Source organism: Rattus rattus, chromosome 3 (genome assembly GCF_011064425.1).
Source record: "Rattus rattus isolate New Zealand chromosome 3, Rrattus_CSIRO_v1, whole genome shotgun sequence".
Lineage (NCBI taxonomy): Eukaryota > Metazoa > Chordata > Mammalia > Rodentia > Muridae > Rattus > Rattus rattus.
In genome coordinates this window covers 116464062-116484951 of record NC_046156.1, presented here as the reverse complement: position 1 = coordinate 116484951, position 20890 = coordinate 116464062, and the positions used below count along the sequence as shown (strand labels likewise).

General features: G+C 41.0%; 1 protein-coding gene across 4 annotated transcripts in view; it reads left to right on the top strand.

Annotated features, from left to right (window-relative positions):
- The window catches only part of Spata5 (spermatogenesis associated 5), a 204279-nt gene that overhangs the window by 128247 nt on the left and 55142 nt on the right, over positions 1-20890 (top strand). The window contains exon 16 of one of the 4 annotated variants that reach the window (XM_032898482.1): positions 317-353. The exons of the other annotated variants lie outside the window; for them this stretch is intronic. Within the exon in view, the coding sequence (XP_032754373.1) occupies positions 317-340 (24 nt within the window). The 3' untranslated portion in view covers positions 341-353. The remainder of the gene's footprint in view (positions 1-316; positions 354-20890) is intronic. 4 annotated transcript variants of the gene reach the window in all.

Here is a 20890-nt window from a genome sequence, read left to right as displayed (position 1 = left end):
GGAGTAGGAGCTTCTCAGAGCTGCATCCTATTACCTCTGAGGTGTCTGATTCAGAGGAAACAGGCTTCTCACAGAATTGGGTATTTATTGGGATGGGAAGGATGGATGGATGGATGGATGGATGGATGGATGGATGGATGGATGGATGGATGGATGGTTGGTTGTTTTAAATAGTTGAGCAGTTCACAGACATTTTTAAAAGTATTTAAATGTTAAAACTGATAAACAGGAAATTTAACAATCAAAACTTAAATTTAGACAAAAATGTAAGATCTCATCTTTTCTCTCTCTCTCTTTTTGTCTGTCTTTTCATCAGAGTGACAACAGTGCTACAGTTTGAAGGCCAAAATTAGGTTTGATTTTTTTTTTTATAGTAAAATGAATGTAAAATGATAATCTCAGTCACATTTCTTCTTTTGGTTTCTAATTAAAACAATATAGCTGTGGTTGAGGTAGATATGATTCTCTTACTTTTAATGACTGTGATTGGTCAAGGTTACTTTCAAGCAAGTATTCTCCTTTTAGCCAGACAGTGTTGTTCTATAAAAACCTTGGCTTGAAGCAGAACTTGGAATTCTTCTGAGACATTGCATTTTCCCTCCTGGAGAGGACATACAAAGTAAAGCCTATTGTAAGCCCCAGGAGCATCTTAGAGGAAGTGTTAGCACAGTGGATCTCAACCTCTAGGTTGCAACCCCTTGAGGGGGCTGAATGACCCTTTCACAGGGGTCACCTAAGATCATCAGAAAACAGAGATATTTATTTATATTATGATTCATAAAAGAAGCAAAAATGAAGTTATGAAGTAGCAATGAAAATCATTTTATGGTCGGGGGGTCACTACAAGATGAGGGGGACAGTATTACAGGGTCACAACATTAGGACGGTTGAGAACCACTGAGCTACAGTCTCTTCCCCTGTTCCTGTGAGTCTGATATAATAGGTACCTTTTAAAAGTGGGATAGCACAAGGGTATGAGGGAGTGATAGATCAGCTGTCTGGGCTTCCCGCTAGGTTTTTCTGGAAGGTGTGCTAATGAGACAGTGGAAATTCAGCTTGGAAGCAAATAAGTCATCATTGTTGTTGTGTCAAATGTTTTTGTTTTCTTTTGCTTTCATTTTGTTTAAAGTTGTTTTGTAACCATTCCAGTTAGTTTTGGTAAACTTTTATCTCTAAATGTATACTACAGTTGGCATCCTTGCTGTTGGTGATAAGAGATGATTTCCTCTGTTTTGGAGAAATTGCTAGCATAGGCCAAAAGCTACTGGCTCTGAGGCATTTATTTGGGTTGAATTTTTATTTACGTTTAGATTTCAATCTTCTTTCCAGTGATTATTTCAGAAAGGGTCATCTGTAAAAATGACCCCCCACATTAGAATGATTTCTCTTAAAACTTTTTCTAGCATGATTGATGATGAAAAATGATGCGTATTTGGTAGAAGCCACAGCCATGCTTTGAATCTTGAGGTGTAAATATTTACTCATGTACTTGCTATGGGGTTTTTGTCTTTTGAGACATGATCTTGCTATATAGTTCTGGTTGGCCTGGTATGAATGGAATTCATTATATAGCTCAGGCTAGCTCTAGGGCATAATAATTCTGCCTCTGCCTCTGCTTTCCCATGCTTGAATTGCATGTGAGTCACCACACTGAGCTTGACTTGATCTTTCCCAGGCTGAAGCTATCACTAAACTAGTTACCTTCTCTTGGGTGCTGGACTCCCAGTTGTCTGTGCATACCACGGTTTAAACTGCTGGTCCATAGAGTGCCCAGCTGTTACACTCAGCAGCGTAGGTGAACTTGGGGGAAGGGGAGTATTTTCCCCAACCTTATCAGATGTGACATTATCATGAGTCAAGGAGCACCTGTACTTCTGAGAGTCAGGTACCCGCTATCCATTCTGTGAATACTGTAGACAATCAGTGTCCATTAAGCTTTACAGATTTCCTTCAGAGACAGAAGTAACAAGATGGATTAGGAAAGTGTGGATGCTGCCTGAAGTTGACCTTTAGTAGAATCCTGGCTCTTCCAGTGGTCTTCAAGATGTTATTAACTCCTTGTTCCCACATATATATAATTTTTATGTGATTAAAACTGTTTGACTGGTTAAATGGGATAACAAAAATAAATCAAAGAAGTAAGCCTGCCACTCATTAGAGGTCTTTCCTTTGTTCTCCTGCTTCTCAGTTAGGTATTTGTACTTGACCACTAAAATGTCAAACAGTGTTGCTACTAATTAGTAATATATTTTGTGTTGACAAAATAACTAGATAAACTTTTCTGAAAACCAAACAATTATTTGTATTAATTCATTTTATAAAGTTTTTTAAACTTTAACTTCATATTAACTTAGGCTGTTCATCCTTGTTTCAGTATTTAAATTGTCTCTTCTAAAATTTTGTTTTTAGTTTATGTCCCCCTTGTGTCTAATAAAAATTATTGAAGTTTCTAAGTTTCTATACATACTTGACATGGAGGGGGGAGGGATATCTCCCATTGGGCCTTTTTTTTCTTAATCTTTTATTTTTATTTTTACTTATTTATTTTTTTAATTTTATCCATCATTATTAAATTGGGTATTTATTTACATTTCAAATGTTATTCCCTTTCCTAGTTTCCAGGCCAACATCCCCCTAACCCCTCTCCCTCCCCTTCTACATGGGTGTTCCCCTCCCAGACCTTCCCCCATTACCGCCCTCCTCCCAAGAAACCTGTTCACTGGGGGTCCAGCCTTGGCAGGACCAAGGGCTTCCCCTTCCACTGGTGCTCTTACTAGGCTATTCATTGCTACCTATGCAGTTGGAACCCAGGGTCAGTCCATGTATCGTCTTTGGGTAGTGGCTTAGTCCCTGGAAGCTCTGGTTGGTTGGTATTGTTGTTCATATGGGGTCTCAAGCCCCTTCAAGCTCTTTCAGTCCTTTCTCTGATTCCTTCAACAGGGGTCCCATTCTTAGTTCAGTGGTTTGCTGCTGGCATTTGCCTATGTATTTGCCATATTCTGACTGTGTCTCTCAGGAGAGATCTACATCTGGTTCCTGTCAGCCTGCACTTCTTTGCTTCATCTATCTTATTTAGTTTGGTGGCTGTATATGTATGGGACACATGTGGAGCAGGCTCTGAATGGGCGTTCTTTTCAGCCTCTGTTCTAAACTTTGCCTCCCTATTTCCTCCCAAGGGTATTCTTGTTCCCCTTTTAAAGAAGGAGTGAAGCATTCACATTTGGGTCATATTTCTTGAGTTTCATGTGTTCTGTGCATCTAGGGTAATTCGAACATTTGGGATAATATCTACTTATCAATGAGTGCATACCATGTGTGTTTTTCTGTGATTGGGTTAACTCACTCAGGATGATAATTTTCCAGTTCCATCCATTTGCCTATGAATTTCATAAACTCATTGGTTTTGATAGCTGAGTAGTATTCCATTGTGTAGATGTACCACATTTTCTGTATCCATTCCTCTGTTGAAGGGCATCTGGGTTCTTTCCAGCTTCTGGCTATTATAAACAAGGCTGCTATGAACATAGTGGAGCACGTGTCTTTGTTATATGTTGGGGCATCTTTTGGGTATATGCCCAAGAGAGGTATAGCTGGGTCCTCAGGTAGTTCAATGTCTAATTTTCTGAGGAACCTCCAGACTGATTTCCAGAGAGGTTGTACCAGTCTGCAACTCCACCAACAATGGAGGAGTGTTCCTCTTTCCCGCATCCTCGCCAGCATTTGCTGTCACCTGAGTTTTTGGTTTTTTTTTTTTTGGTTCTTTTTTTTTTTGAGCTGGGGACCCGAACCGAGGGCCTTGCGCCGTGAGGTGGCGCTCTACCACTGAGCTAAATCCCCAGCCCCTGAGTTTTTATCTTAGCCATTCTCACTGGTGTGAGGTGAAATCTCAGGGTTGTTTTGATTTGCATTTCCCTGATGACTAAAGATGTTGAACATTTCTTTAGGTGTTTCTCAGCCATTCAGCATTGCTCAGCTGTGAATTCTTTGTTTAGCTCTGAACCCCATTTTTTAATAGGGTTATTTGTCTCCCTGCGGTCTAACTTATTGAGTTCTTTGTATATTTTGGATATAAGGCCTCTATCTGTTGTAGGATTGGTAAAGATCTTTTGGTTGACGTTTTGTCCTAACCACAGTGTCCTTTGCCTTACAGAAGCTTTGTATTTTTATGAGATCCCATTTGTCGATTCTTGATCTTAGAGCATAAGCCATTGGTGTTTTGTTCAGGAAATTTTTTCCAGTGCCCATGTGTTCCAGATGCTTCCCTAATTTTTCTTCTATTAGTTTGAGTGTGTCTGGTTTGATGTGGAGGTCCTTGATCCACTTGGACTTAAGCTTTGTACAGGGTGATAAGCATGGATCGATCTGCATTCTTCTACATGTTGACCTCCAGTTGAACCAGCACCATTTGCTGAAAATGCTACCTTTTTTTCCATTGGATGGATTTGGCTCCTTTGTCAAAAAATCAAGTGACCATAGGTGTGTGGGTTCATTTCTGGGTCTTCAATTCTATTCCATTGGTCTATCTGTCTGTCTCTGTACCAATACCATGCAGTTTTTATCACTATTGCTCTGTAATACTGCTTGAGTTCAGGATAGTGATTCCCCTGAAGTCCTTTTATTGTTGAGGATAGTTTTAGCTATCCTGGGTTTTTGTTATTCCAGATGAATTTGCAAATTGTTCTGTCTAACTCTTTGAAGAATTGGATTGGTATTTTGATGGGGATTGCATTGAATCTGTAGATCGCTTTTTGGTAAAATGGCCATTTTTTACTATATTAATCCTGCCAATCCATGAGCATGGGAGATCTTTCCACCTTCTGAGGTCTTCTTCAATTTCTTTCTTCAGTGTCTTGAAGTTCTTGATTGTACAGATCTTTTACTTGCTTGGTTAAAGTCACACCGAGGTACTTTATATTATTTGGGTCTATTATGAAGGGTGTCGTTTCCCTAATTTCTTTCTCGGCTTGTTTCTCTTTTGTGTAGAGGAAGGCTACTGATTTATTTGAGTTAATTTTATACCCAGCCACTTTGCTGAAGTTGTTTATCAGCTTTAGTAGTTCTCTGGTGGAACTTTTGGCATCACTTAAATATACATCTGCAAATAGTGATATTTTGACTTCTTCTTTTCCGATCTGTATCCCTTGACCTCCTTTTTGTTGTCTGATTGCTCTGGCTAGAACTTCAAGAACTATATTGAATAAGTAGGGAGAGTGGGCAGCCTTGTCTAGTCCCTGATTTTAGTGGGATTGCTTCAAGTTTCTCTCCATTTAGTTTAATGTTAGCAAATGGTTTGCTGTATATGGCTTTTACTATGTTTAGGTATGGGCCTTGAATTCCTATTCTTTCCAGGATTTTTATCATGAAGGGGTGTTGAATTTTGTCAAATGCTTTCTCAGCATCTAATGAAATGATCATGTGGTTTTATTCTTTCAGTTTGTTTATATAATGGATCACGTTGATGGTTTTCTGTATATTAAACCATCCCTGCATGCCTGGGATGAAGCCTACTTGATCATGGTGGATGATTGTTTTGATGTGCTCTTGGATTCGGTTTGCCAAATTTTGTTGAGTATTTTTTAGATATTCATAAGGAAATTGGTCTGAAGTTCTCTTTTCTTTGTTGGGTCTTTGTGTGGTTTAGGTATAAGAGTAATTGTGGGCTTCATAGAAGGAATTAGGTAGTGCTCCATCTGTTTTAATTTTGTGGAATAGTTTGGATAATATTGGTATGAGGTCTTCTATGAAGGTCTGATAGAATTCTGCACTAAACCTGTCTGGACCTGGGTTCCTTTTGGTTGGGAGACCTTTAATGACTGCTTCTATTTCCTTAGGAGTTATGGGGTTGTTCAACTGGTTTATCTGTTCCTGATTTAACTTCTTTTACCTGGTATCTGTCTAGAAATTGTCCATTTCCTGTAGATTTTCAAGTTTTTGTTGAATATAGGCTTTTATAGTAAGATCTGATGATTTTTTTGAATTTCCTCTGAATCTGTAGTTATGTCTCCCTTTTCATTTCTGATTTTGTTAATTTGGACACACTCTCTGTGTCCTCTCGTTAGTCTGGCTAAGGGTTTATCTATCTTGTTGATTTTCTCAAAGAACCAACTTTTTGGTTCTGTTGATTCTTTCTATGGTCCTTTTTTGTTTCTACTTGGTTGATTTCGCTCTGAGTTTGATTATTTCCCTGCCTTCTACTCCTCCTGGGTGTATTTGCTTCTTTTTGTTCTAGAGCTTTTAGGTGTGCTGTCAAGCTGCTGACATATGCTCTTTCCTGTTTCTTTCTGCAGGCACTCAGCGCTATGAGTTTTCCTCTTAGCACAGCTTTCATTGTGTCCCATAAGTTTGGGTATGTTGTACCTTCATTTTCATTAAATTCTAAAAAGTTTTAATTTCTTTCTTTATTTCTTCCTTGACCAGGTTATCATTGAGTAGAGCATTGTTCAATTTCCCGATATATGTGGGCATTCTTCCCTTATTGTTATTGAAGACCAGCTTTGGGCCGTGGGTGGTCCGATATAGCCGCATGGGATTATTTCTATCTTTCTGTACCTGTTGAGGCCCGTTTTTTTTTGACCAATTATATGGTCAATTTTGGAGAAAGTACCATGAGGAGCTGAGAAGAACGTATATCCTTTGTTTTAGGGTAGAACGTTCTATAAATATCCGTTAAGTCCATTTGGCTCATGACTTCTAGTCTGTCTACGTCTCTGTTTAATTTCTGTTTCCATGATCTGTCCATTGATGAGAGTGGGTGTTGAAATCTCCTACTATTATTGTGTGAGGTGCAATGTGTGTTTTGAGCTTCAGTAAGGTTTCTTTTACGTATGTAGGTGCCCTTGTATTTGGGGCATAGATATTTAGGATTGAGAGTTCATCTTGGTGGATTTTTCCTTTGATGAATATGAAGTGTCCTTCCATATCTTTTTTGATGACTTTTAGTTGAAAATTGATTTTATTTGATATTAGAATGGCTACTCCAGCTTGCTTCTTCCGACCATTTGCTTGGAAAGTTGTTTTCCAGCCTTTCACTCTGAGGTAGTGTCTGTCTTTGTCTCTGAGGTGTGTTTCCTGTAGGCAGCAGAATGCAGGGTCCTCTTAAGTATCAGTTTGTTAATCTATGTCTTTTTATTGGGGAGTTGAGGCCATTGATGTTGAGAGATATTAAGGAATAGTGATTATTGCTTCCTGTTTTATTCATATTTGCATGTGAGGTTATGTTTGTGTGCTTTTCTTCTCTTTGTTTTGTTGCCAAGGCATTAGTTTTTGCTTCTTCTAGGTATAGCTTGCACTCCTTATGTTTAGGGCTTTACCATTATTATCCTTTGTAGTGCTGGATTTGTAGAAAGATATTGTAAATTTGGTTTGTCATGGAATATCTTGGTTTCTCCATCTATATTAATTGAGAGTTTTGCAGGATACAGTAGCCTGGGCTGGCATTTGTGTTCTCTTAGGGTCTGTATGACATCAGTCCAGGATCTTCTGGCCTTCATAGTTTCTGGCGAAAAAGTCTGGTGTGATTCTGATAGGTCTGCCTTTATATGTTACTTGACCTTTTTCCCTTACTGCTTTTAATATTCTTTCTTTTTTTTATGCGTTTGGTGTTTTGACTATTATGTGATGGTGTTTCTTTTCTGGTCCAATCTGTTTGGAGTTCTGTGGAAGCTTCTTGTGCCTATGGGTATCTCTTTTTTTAGGTTAGGAAGTTTTCTTCTATGATTTTGTTGAAGATATTTTACTGGTCCTTTTGAGCTGAGAGTCTTCCCTCTCTTCTATACCTGTATCCTTAGGTTTGATCTTCTCATTGGTCCTGGATTTCCTGTATGTTTTTGGACCAGTAGCTTTCCTTTGCATTATCTTTGTTGACATTTAGGTCAATGATTTCTATGGAATCTTCTGCTCCTGAGATTCTCTCTCCATTTCTTGTATTCTGTTAGATGTGATGCTTCTGACTCCAATGTCGATCTCTTCTCTAGGTTTCTCGCCTCCAGGTTGTCTCCCTTGTAGGATTTCTTTTATTGTTTTTATTTCCACTTCCTTAAATCCTGATGTTTTTGTTCAATTCCTCTCATCTGTTTGGTTTGCTGCTTCTCCACTTTGTTTATGGACTCTGAAGGAGTTTTGTGTTTCTCTTAAGGGCTTCCTATTTGTTTTCCTTCTGTGTTGTCTGTATTTCTTTAAGGGAGTTATTTATGTCCTTCCTTAAAACTCTCATCGCCATCCTGAGATGTGAGATTTTTAAATCCAAACTCTTTGCGTGTCTGGTGTTTGGATATCCAGGCATTTGCTTATTTGTAGGGAGAACTCGGGCTCTGTTGATGCCAAGGTAGCTCTGGTTTCTGTTGCTTATGTTCTAGAACTCAGCTTTCCCCAGCAGTGTATTGTCTCTTGCAGATAGTTGGTCTCATGCATATTCTGACAGTGTAGCTTTGGATCCTCGCTATAGTCTGTGTGTCAGCACTATAGACCTCTTTTCTTTCATAGCCAACAGGTACAGAGAGTTGTGGGACCACTCTCAGTCTACAGGATGAAGGCAGAAACCGAAGGTTCCTGTCCCCTGACTCAGCTCCCAGCTTCCTTTTCTCCAGAGGTGCAACAGGCAGGTCTCCTCTTTGCACCAGGGATGGGAGCAGAAGTGGATGCTCTGAGTTCCTCAGGAATGTCCTCACTTCTGGGAGTCCAGCCTCTCTCCCTGGATTCTGGATACGGAACTCAGGGACCTGTTCAACTTTTCAGGTACAGGCCGTCAAAACCTGAGAGGGCTTTTACAGTCCCAGACTCGCTCCTGGAGTCAGGTGTCCTGCGGTCTGGCAGGCTTGGAGCAGAAGAGTTGGTCTTACCTCTGCCTCTTTAGGATGTGCTCAGCACTCCCAGTGACTCTGCTTTTCAGCGCCCAGGCGTTGGCAGAAACATTGGATTCTCTTTCCTATTGCTCTCCACTTTTGTTTTGAGACAGCGCAGCTCACTGAATCTGCATAGTTATCTATTGCAGCTGGACTGTTTCTCCTCCTTCCAGTGCCAGGCTCATGCCACAAAAGCTGCAGTAAAGTCATAAAACCTTGTGTGTGTGGTTCTCTGAGTGTGAACTCGAGCCAAACAAAGTGAGTGGTAATAAACTTCATTTAGCTGCCCTCTGAGCTTTGTTCTTACTTAGCCTCTAAGGATGGCTGTACTGTATGTCTGGCTGTCTTCCTCCATCATTGTCATATACTTTAAAGCAGAAATGACTGCTGGCAATGTATGTCCTGTTCTCGAAGCTTACCTATATCCAAACATTTTCTTTGTGGATACACATATTTGTCAGTATAAAACTGCAGAGCCTAGATAAAATAAACATAACTGAGTAAATCACTTTCCTGGGTAAAATATAACATTCGATGTTCTACTTATTCCATAGCGATTAGCAGGACCTACCTTAAATCTACACGGGGGAGAAGGGAAACAACAAAGGATCATGTCATCTGCAGAATCCATTGCAAAACTTTGATATGTATCCATTTATCACTTGAGGATAATCAATGACACAATAGATCTTCATCTGTATCCCAGACAGACAGACATCAACAAGTGGAATAGATTTTCAAGATAGCAATGAAGTTAGCAGAAAGCCCAAATCAACTTGTCCTTGTATCTAAAACTTTGAAAATGACATTTCAAAGACACCTTGCAAACAGACTCCAGTCAATCATGTTGTGGTGTGTCTGGTGAAGGTTGTATTTTTATTTTAATTTGAAAATGTAATATTTTTAAATTAAAATAAAGTAATGCTTTCCCCTTTCCCTTTCCTTCCTCCATTCCTCCCCAGTACCCTCCCTTTAACCCTTTCTATGTGCCCCCACTCTCAAATTGATAGCCCTTTTTGTTGGTTGCTATTATCACAGATATATATATATATATATATATATATATATATATATCTACCTATCATCTATCTATCTTCCTTCCTCCTTGACCAGCAGTCATTACTCACATGTATGTCTATATGTAGGACCACATAGCATTTACTACTTCCACATGACTATGTTTATTAATATCATTGTTTCAATCTTGTTTATAGAGCCTAATATTTCTATTTTTATATTTGTGTGTGTGTGTGTGTGTGTGTGTATAAACAACTATAACTTTCAACTTTAATTTTCATGGACTCTGTTCTCTCCTTCCACTTTTTGTGTCCCAGAGATTGAGCTTAGGTTGTTATGTTTGGGGGCCAAAAGTTAATATTCTGGCTTACAGGAATTCATGAAAACTCAATTAAATTGGAATGTGTGTGAATGAGGGTCCCCAGAGGAAGAAATAAATGGAAAGTAGAAGGAATAATATGAACTAGCTCAGTTAGCTGAGATGAGATGAACAAAGTGAGGTAGGGACTTTCACCTATCTAGAGGCATGACCGTATATGATATGGTCCAGGAGAATGGTAAAAATCTGCATTGCTGATGGAAAAAGAAAACATGAATGGAAAATGACAAGAAGTAATGTTGGAAAAGTATATTAATTTATTTTGTAATTGTAATAAAATACATGAATTGGGTTACTTTATAAAGAAAAGAGGTTTATTTACTTCAAATTTTGAGACTAGAAATGCAAATAACATATCACAGACTCAAGTAACCATCATGCATTGTGCCACGGTGAGAGCATACATGCCTCTCAGGTATTTGGTAGCTATTCTTCTTCTTCTCATAAAGGCACTAAGACTCCACCGTGGGAACAACTTCATCTAAACCTGTAACTTTGTAAAAATCTTACTCTTGTTCATCACAGTTGATTAACATTTACTCTACCAATTTATGCTACTTACAAGTGACTCTGTGCATTAAACATTTGGATGAGTTGGGGAGAGAGAAACCATATTTGATGGCAGCTGAAAGGACCCAGTAGTCACCAGTGCATCGGGTTTGCTTGTGCTGTTGCTGGCATAAGAAGCATCATGAGGATATAGTTCATTATGTAGGACGTGAGAGACTGTAGAGGAAGCAACAGGCAACAGAAGCCAAAATTAAAATCATGGGGACAAATAAGAAAAGTGTGGCAGAATTTTATGGACATTGATAGATATTTTTATGAAGATATTGTCATCAAAATGACAATAAAGAGAAGTGGTTGAGAATGATCTAGAACTACTACTTCTTTTTATATATAATAAACAGAACCTGGGAGGAAGGGCACATATATTGGCATCTCTGAGCTACTCACTCTGAGTAGACACTTCACAGAAATCAGAGTGTGATGAACATAAAATGGAGGAAGCATTAAGAGAAGACAGCATGCTCAGGTGTCAATTCTTCAGGGTGTGTGTGCGTGTATGTGTGCGTGCATAGGTGCGTGTGTGTGTGTGTGTGTGTGTGTGTGTGTGTGTGTTGTTTGTCTGTGTTCAAAGTCTGTAGTACCTGATGCAACTATGCAACTGTACACACACATAAAAGCAAGAAGTCATTATTGAATGTCTTCCACAGTTGCTCTCCACTTGAATTTTTGGAGACAGTGATTATTTAAGACAGTGTCTGACCTGGAGCTACCAATCAGTTTGGTTGGCCAATGAATAAGCTCCAGATTTCTCCTGCCCCACTGCTACCATGGAGCTTCCAGATTCTTGCTGTAGTGAGTGGCCCTTAAATGGGCATTGAGGATATACACTCAGGGCCTCATGCTAGAGTAACAGATGTTTTAGCACCTATGCCAGCCCCAGCTTTGGCTTCTGCATGAGAAGCATGATGGTGCTGCTGTGTTGTGCACACACATGTCCCTCATGTGGTAGGTCTGAGTGGAGGATTTTATCTGGAGGCTAAAGTGACAACAGCTGAAAATAACAAACGGGTAAAAGCCAACTGCACAAAGAGCATCAAATCAGCACAGCACAGGGACAAGGAACTCGGCATGAACTGGGCTGCTTTTGTATCTGTTGGCTTGGACCACTGTTAAATGGTCATAGATGTGGCTTAAATAATAGATCCCCTAAGTTTAGAGGCTGGAACTTCAAGCATGGTGAGGTTCTTGTGTGATCTTTTTGTTTCTTCCTTGGGAGAAACCAGCAGAAAGAAAAGAGAGAGGCATCTAGAGGAGGAAGGCAAGAGAGACAGAGACAGACAGACAGACAGACAGAGAGACAGAGAGAGAACATATTAGAACGGAATAGTGGTTTCTGGAAGCAATGTGTTTTTGTTTGTTTGTTTTTCTTTTATTGGATATTTCTTTATTTACATTTAAAATGCTAGTCCCTTTCTCAGTTTCCCTGTGACATAAGCCTCCCTATTCCATCCCCTCCCTCTTTTTCTATAAGGGCAAGTTCCCTCCCACCCACCTCCTTTTCCACCCTAACACCTCTGGGACATTCCCTATGTCTGGCTCCAGAACTTTTCTGCAGAAACCGAGGCTGGGGCTTGCACGGTTTGATTAAGGGTTCAACTTCCTTTTTACCCATGTATGGATTGCTTTCATAATACGATGGATTTCAGGACTGGCCCCAAATCACTAATGTAGTTTTCCCACTGAAATTCCAAAAAACTGTCACTATCCACATGTATTCATTTTGTTTTGTTTCTTTCCCATATAGAGCTTCACTCAGAAAAGCCATGAACCAGAACTCCCTATAGAGCCCAAGTAGACTAATTCCCCACTTCAGACTCGAAGCTTTGCAATGCTAGGACAATAGACAAAATCACCACACCCTGCTCTGCCTTTATTAATTAAGTTTGAACTCAAAGATTACAGCCTGTGCTACAACATGTTACTGTCCCTAATTTATTCTCAGGCATGGTTTTATGAAGAAAAATGTTCCCAGGCAACCATGGTGAGTAGCTTGTCTAGAAAGATACAACATTTTCATCTCTCCTTTACTATCAAAGAGAAATACTCAGACCTTCCACTAACACAGTGAACAGTTGTTTTTAAATAACACATTTAACGAAGAATTTCTACCATATATGACATATTTCAATATTTTAACCCTCCCCATCTTTGTTAACTTGGGTATTAACACATTTCAATTAAATATTCTCCAGTTTCTTGCAACAACATCCCTAGCCCCTCCCCCTTCCCTTCTCTATTCCCACCATCTCCCCCATTACCCCTCCCCAACAATCACATTCACACTGGGGTTCAGTTCACCAAGGGCTTCCCTTCCACCAGTGCCCTTTACTAGGCTATTCACTGTTACCTATGAGGTTGGAGCCCAGGGTCAGTCCATGTATAGTCTTTGCAGTGGCTCAGTCTGAAGCGTCTGGTTGGCTGGGCACTGTTGTTCATATGGGGGTCTCGAGCTTCCCTTCAAGCTCTCCTTTCTCCAGCTCTTTATCTAAGATTCCCTTCAACAGAGTCCTGCCTCAGTTCAGTGCTACGATTACTTGGCATTCGCCTCATAGCATATAGCTGTGTTCTGGCTGTGTCCTCAGGAGAGATCTACATCCAGCTCCTGTCGGCGCACTTCTCTGCTCACATCCATCTTATCTCAGTCTGGTGGCTGTATCATGTATGGACCACATGTGGCAGGCTCTGAAATGCGTGTTCCTTCTGTGCTGTTTCTAAATCTCTTTGCCTCCTATTCCCTCCCAAGGCACTTTCTTTGTTCCATTTTAAAGAAGGAGCATATGCTTATTTTGCTCATCCTTCTGACTTTCATGTGTTCTGTGCATCTAGTAATCTCGCAAAGCATTTGGGCTAATATCCACTTATCAATGAGTCGCATGCATGTGTGTTTTTCTGTGATTGCGATCACCTCACCTGTGATGATATTTTCCAGTTCCATCCATTTGCTAATGAATTTCATAAAGTCATTGTTTTTGATAGCTGAGTAGTATCTATCGCAGATTTACCATTTCCTGGCATCAGCAATGTGTTTAAGCACTTAATCTACAAACCAAAACCCCCCAAATATCTAGCTTTTCACTTAGCTACCTGACTTGCACAAACAACACAAATGCTGACCTCCTTCTAGGTTCAATTAACAGTCAGACATCTCCCCAATGTCAGGAGAACCTTAAGATGAAACTGAACATGATGTATTTGAGACTTGCTCAATGGTAGAAAACAAAATAAGTGTTTAGAAGAATGAAGATCCATTCATTCAAAAATATTCTTTGTTCCATGGCTGAAATTTGGAGTTGAACATGGTTGCTGTATGTGTAGCTGGGTGTGAATAATCAACGAGATCAAAAGGGTCTTTTATGACCTGACCTACCTATACCTCAGAAATATTTGCATGTAAAATTAATGATATTATTTCTTTCACAAGACAAAAGACAAAGATGTTCATGTACAAGAGAACCACCCACTTGAAAATGAGGAATAAAGTTGTAAACATAAAAACTTCTCCATCTGATCTTCTCTGTCATCCTTTGCCATCAAGGCACCATGCATAGCATAGCTGAATGAAAACATTAGGAAGAAGTGGCACCATTGTGAAGAACCATGAGGGACGAGTTAGCTTAGAAGCTAGCTCCCACATAAGAAGACTTACCTTGCATCACTAGGCCATCACAGTTAGAGCCCCTGTGGCTTGTTGCTCAGAGTGAGCAAAGTTCAGGAGCCAATTAAACCATTAAGGAGATCACAGGACAACCAGCGAGTGGCTCTCAGGAGACTACCTGTGAGTGGCTCGCAGGGACCACCTGTGGAGAGTGGCCTCCCAGTGGACCCTTGAGTGGCTCACAGTGGGACAACCCATGAGTGGCCTGCAGTGGGACCACACCCAGAGTGGCTCGCAGGACTACCAGGAAAGGGCTCGCAATGGGACTCACTCCTGCAGTGGCCTGCAGGGACACCTGCGACTCAGCAGTGGACCCTCACCAGTAGTGGCTCACCAGGGACTACCTCAAGTGGTAGGCCCAGTGGGACTACCCGTGAGTGGCCCACAGTGGGACCACCTGTGAGTGGCCCAGTGGGACCACACATGAAAGTGGCCTAGAGGGACTACCAGGAGTGGCCTCTGAAGGGACCACCCACCAGTGGCCTCTGCAGTGGGAACCTACCTGTGAGTGGCCCGCACTTGCTCGCCACCTGAGTGTCTCCAGTGGGACTACCTGTGAGGTACTTGGTGGACCACCAAAGTGGCTCAGCAGGACTCACCTGTGAATGGCTCACAGGGACTACCTGTAGTGGCCTGCAACACTGAGCCAAGAGGGACAACCCAGTGTCTGAGGAGCCACTACCAGAGTGGCTCGCAGTGAGACTCACTGGAGGCCTAGAGGGACTACCTGTAAGAGGCTCACAGTGGGAACACCCATGAGTGGCTACCAGTGAGACTACCCAGAGTGGCCCACAGGTGGACCAGAGTGGCTCACAGTGGAATACCCATGATTGGCTCTCAGAGTGAGACTACCTGTGATGGCACTGCAGTGGGACTACCTGTGAGTGGCTCACAGTGGAATACACCTGTGAGTGGCCTGAGGAGACTACCAGTGAGTGGCTCGCAGGACCACCCAGAGTGCCCGAAGGTACTACCCGTGAGTGCCCAAGGTACAACCTGTGAGTGACTCGCAGGACAACCTGTGATGACAATACTACCATAGAAAAGACACTGACAGATTGACCCACCACCCCCACACACACAGCTACCACACACACAGTAAAGTCCCCCAACCACTGATCGAAAAAAGAGGGTGGGCTTTGAGTCACACCACTGAGGACCTCTCAGAACTTAAAGGGATGTGGGTTTTCCACCCCTTGCTGCTTCTGCAGAGGAAGAGTTAAGACCCAATCATCTTTCACCTTGTTGAAATGTTGGTAACTGTTGGGAATAAGTCTGTGTGTTGACATTATCCTATCTCTGCTTGCCAGTTCTGATCCCACAACCACCACCAAAGAATGTTCTCTCTCATGGTGTGACATTATAATCGGAGAACCAAGTTCAGTTCACCTTACTATGAGTATTCCAAGCAACAGCAGTGGATGCTGACCCGTACTTCACTGTGTGGTCTCTCACTTACTACAACAGATCAGATCTATTTCCTGGCAAATTTAAAAAAGTAATTCAAGGCTAAAGATAGTCACAAGGCTTTTTGAAAACTCACACTAAACCTTGAAAAGATACCCCCCAACTCTTGGCATGAAATCAGCCAAACCTCAAGATGTTTTGAAATCAGCTCTAGATCTGATAAAAGGAGTGAGAAAGTTAGCTGGAGCCAGACCAATTAATTTGTGTGTGTGTGTGTGTGTGTGTGTGTGTGTGTAAAAAGAAAAAAAAAGAGAGGCATGTACGTAAGAGTGTGGCATATACAGCACTATATATACATGTGGAAGCCACAGCAGGATATCTTGACATCATGCTCTATTGCTATTCCTAGTTACTTTGAAATAGGCTCACCCAGTGAACTAGGCACTGTTGTCATTCAGCTAGGCTGGCTGTTCAGTGAGCTCTCAGGTTCGTCTATGCTCTCCAGTCCTGGGGTTATAGGCACAAACAACCATACCTAACTTTTCATGTGGTGGTAGGTATTTGAACTTGGATCCTCTAGCTCAAGCACATTTGAAATCATCTCCCCAGATGATATTCTGAATGTTTTATAGGAGTAAATATTAAAAAATTCAAAGATTAAAAAAAGAGACAGGATCTTACCATATAGTCCAGACTGGCCTGGAACTAAACTTTGTTTTTCAGGCTGGCCTTGAATTTGGGAACTCTTCTGCTTCTGCCTTTCAAGTATTAGGATGACAGGTGTGAGCTTGTCTGTCCCACAGAACTTGTTATTGCTTTCATCTCTGTAACGTGGATCTACTTGGTTAGGTAATTCGAAATTGACGTAAGAATAGCAAAATAACTGCACTGACTCCTTTATACAAACACACTTTCTGTAGTTGGCTGGTTTCATGTTGCTCATGAGGTCATATTGAGATTTTTGTGCAAGTAGGGCGTCCTTGTAGAGAAATTATAAGCCTGCATGTGAACCATACACGTGTATGAACAATCATTCTATATCTTAATATGATTTTAATAAAGATCAAAGTTTTGATATTAAAGAATGTGTTACTCTCAACAGAGAAAGTCTGGGCTCAAAAATTAAATGAAAAGCTGAAAATAGGCACTATTATATCCTTAGCCAGTACAGAGCCAGGCACGGGGTGAGAACAGGCACTGTTACATTCCTAGACAGCTGGGATAGGCAGATTACAAGCTGCCTTTGTGTTTTTTCAGGAGATACCACAGGAGTCACAAGCACCATGGATTTTGCTAAGAGGGTCAGAGAAGGTTGACCACAAAGTCATAGTTGATCTCTTCCTCCTCCTTCATACATAGTTCCTTCCTTCGATTGTGTGTGTGTGTGTCTGTGTGTGTGTGTGTTTGTATGTGTATTTGGGGATACTTGTATGTATGTGCATGTATGTGTGTGTGTGTTTGTTCCACATGTATACAGAAATCAAGACAAGACTTAGATGTCTCATCCCACACTACACCTTATCTTTTCGACAGCAGACTGACCACGGACCTCACTGATTAGCTCCACTGACTGCTAATGAGCCCCTAACTCTTCCTGTTCACATTACTCTAACTTCATCAGTTTCACCACCAGCGCAGAGCCCTTTAGTAAGTGCCAGACCTGAAGCTCATGTCCTGTATTGAGTTATTTTGATGTCTCTTACAACTACAGTCACACAGAACAGAAAGCTCAACTAAAGAAATATCCATTTCCTTAAAATGACATGTAGGCAGCACTGGCTGTAGCGACCCAGACAAAGGAGCCCATGGTGTATGATTATCTCTGGCTGCCGAAGTTGATTGACGCAGTTGCTAGGACTGCAGATTCTTCACACGACATTAGATCCAGAGTTTCACAACTGACTGTACCAAACCTTCAGGAGCCTTCCAGACACCTCCTCAAGATGAGACATAGGCACACAGCCAATGACTTCAAACATCAGCTTCTCCAGGACACAGCCACTGCCACTTTAAGCACAAGGGCTGAGGTACAGCCTAATGATGCAGAAACTGTTTTCAGCCTCTGATATGAGACAGCTGTTGTTACCATTCTAATATAAACAATGAATATTTTAATATACAAATATATTAATGCTATTGGTTCTATACCTATAGAGAACACAGACAATACAGCCTCGTAGCTTCATGGAAGAACTTTAAAACATCATTTATATTTGATATTATATTATAATTATATTATATTCCTCCCAATTCTTCCTCCCCAAACCCTACATACACTCATGATGTTTGTATATTTGATATTGATACATACTGATTTATATATAAAAACTAAGATCATATTCATATCTATATATCTTTACCCAGTCTGCATAATTTACTTGTATGCTTCAAACTAAACAACCAAATATTGATACTAACAGCCCTGGGAAGACACTATTCTTCCTTCTGCCTCCCTAGAGCATTCCTAGTCCATGTTAACCTTATCTATTGCTACATTCACTTGGCCCAATGTTTATGCTGTCATGTTGGTGAGATTATGGATGTAGCATATCTGAAGAACACACAATTACACAGCCACCCCCCCAGTTTTCTGGTTCTTACACCAGTCCTTCCGCCTCTCCAAAATGATCCCTGAGCCTTAAGTAACAGCAAAGACTCACTGTACCATCTTCCAGGCTCCCCAAATTGTAGCTGTCCGTGGTGCTGAAGTAGCTTGCCCAGGGTGAACTTTGATCCACATTACAGAAACAATTGGACCGTGACGGCAAGAGCCAATTGGAATTACATGTGTCTGTGTTGTCCCAGGTTAAAATGTGGACTGAGAGCTGGTGGCCCACTTTTCCAGAAGCCTCTGACTCCTTTTGCTCCTACCTTTATTTTCTACCCCTTGTTGAAGAGCCACAAGGTCCCTAGTACTAAAAGCTTCTCATTGTTTTACTTGTATATGCGAAGGGGCTTGTGTATTGTACCTGATGTGGAGAAGTCAAGCACAACTCAGGAGCAGTTCTCTCCTCCACCATGTGGGCTCAGGACTGTGCTTGAATCAGGTGACTGCAGCGGGCCTCACCCAGCAAACTGGCCTCCTGCACTTTCATTTAAAACAAAATGGGGTTCAGTGAAAATGTCTGTGTCATTTTCATCTTCCAGTTATTTATCAGATTTCTGTCAACATAGAATTTCTCTCTATTTCCAAGGGTCTATCACGAGTCCCAGCTGAGATCTGTTGCTCATTCCAGACTTGGTCACCTGTCTGCCACCACATAAACCAACTCCATGAATCAAGGAAAGACTAAGTGCGCATAGACTACGCCCCAAAAGTTGTCTAGAAAGAAACCAATCAAACCTCTACTTTTAAAAGTTTAGAAATCGATGCTGAAAACATGGCAGCAACAACTTTACTCTCAGCCCTCCAAAGGCTGAGGCAGGAAAATTAGGGAATTTTAGCCACTTTGGCCACATTTTGGACTCTGACTAGAACAAGTGAATCAAATGAAAACAAAAACATTCAAACCTGTCTCGAATAAGGGTGTACCGTAGGAAATTTGTTTGAAATAAAAATAGAAAAACTAGTTTGACTTCTATTCCAAGAGAAGGATCACTGTTCCCCAAGCAAAACAAGGTCAGAAACAAAAACAACAGACTGCCAGGCATTCTCCTTCAACTATATTCCACCATCAAATACTTACTATGTCACAGAACAGCGTCAGAGACACAAATAAATTCCACACAGCCCACGAGATCAGATATGTCCTGGTAACATGGGGTAGAGATGAACTGGGGACCTAAGTGAGCAGCTTAGTGAACCAGTGGAATACAGAGCACATGTTCATTCCAATCTTACTGTAACTGAGAGAGAGGAAGGTACAAGGAGGAAGAAGAACAGAGAGGGGAGGACCTGGATCACTTTATCCATGGAAGATGTGGAGCCACATAAACCAGTGCACAGACAGCGCCTCCCCACCTGCAGTTCCTCATACAAAGTTCCAATCATTGAGTAATTTCTTCCATTAAAAACAAATCCATGGTGAGGAGGACGTATGTGTGTACTAATCTGAGGTAGGCTGAGGGGAACAAAATCTGAGGTAAAATAAAAAAATTAATAAAAGAGAACATGCACTAAGCCCTTTGTCCTTTTTGTCATTAAAAAGCTTAAGCACATACCACCCACACACACACACATGAACAACAAATCACATAAAGCATAAACATGACACACTTACAATATATGCATGCATTCATGCATGTACACACATACACAAATTCACCCCACAATGCATACACAAAGAACTACATATGCATAAACACATTCAAAAATAACCCAAACACACAACATGCAAACACACATACACCCACATATGCATCTTAATGCAAATATGCAAACCACACATACATATATACACAGCACATACATGCACACATTTACATATGCACAATGCACATGGCAAACTCACACACACACATGCACACATGACCCTCTCAGATGAAAGTCTGAGCTGTTAGTAAACTGTCTTCAATTCTTCTTTCACCTCCTCTTACTCTTTCAGTCCTACAAGGTCACGTTCTCACCACCATAAACCTCCTAAGTGAGGCAGCAGCAGAATCATGAAGATCCTCCAAAACTAGGCTCAGACTTAGTCCTGGCTGAAATTTACTCATTCAAAATTAGCTCCCCTAGATAAATTTCTCAGGCAAAAAGTTTCTTAAACAGACTGAGATCTCTACTACTTGACAGGCGAGGTAGGACACAAAGCTCAAAACCTACCTGACTTAGGTCAGTTCAATACCAGGCTTGAAATGTAAGAAAGCCCTCAAAGGAAAAGTCAAAGATGAGCACAGCTCAGAGATAGAGCAGCCATTTAAACACAGGCAGCACTCTGGGTTCGATTCCTAGCACCGACATGAATAAACACACAAATAAACATACCAAACATTGAATTAATCTGTTGAGGAAGAGGTCGTTATTTCACTTCCATGGTTTTAACAGAGAAGCAAATGATGGAGCAATCAAACGAAGTACAATGA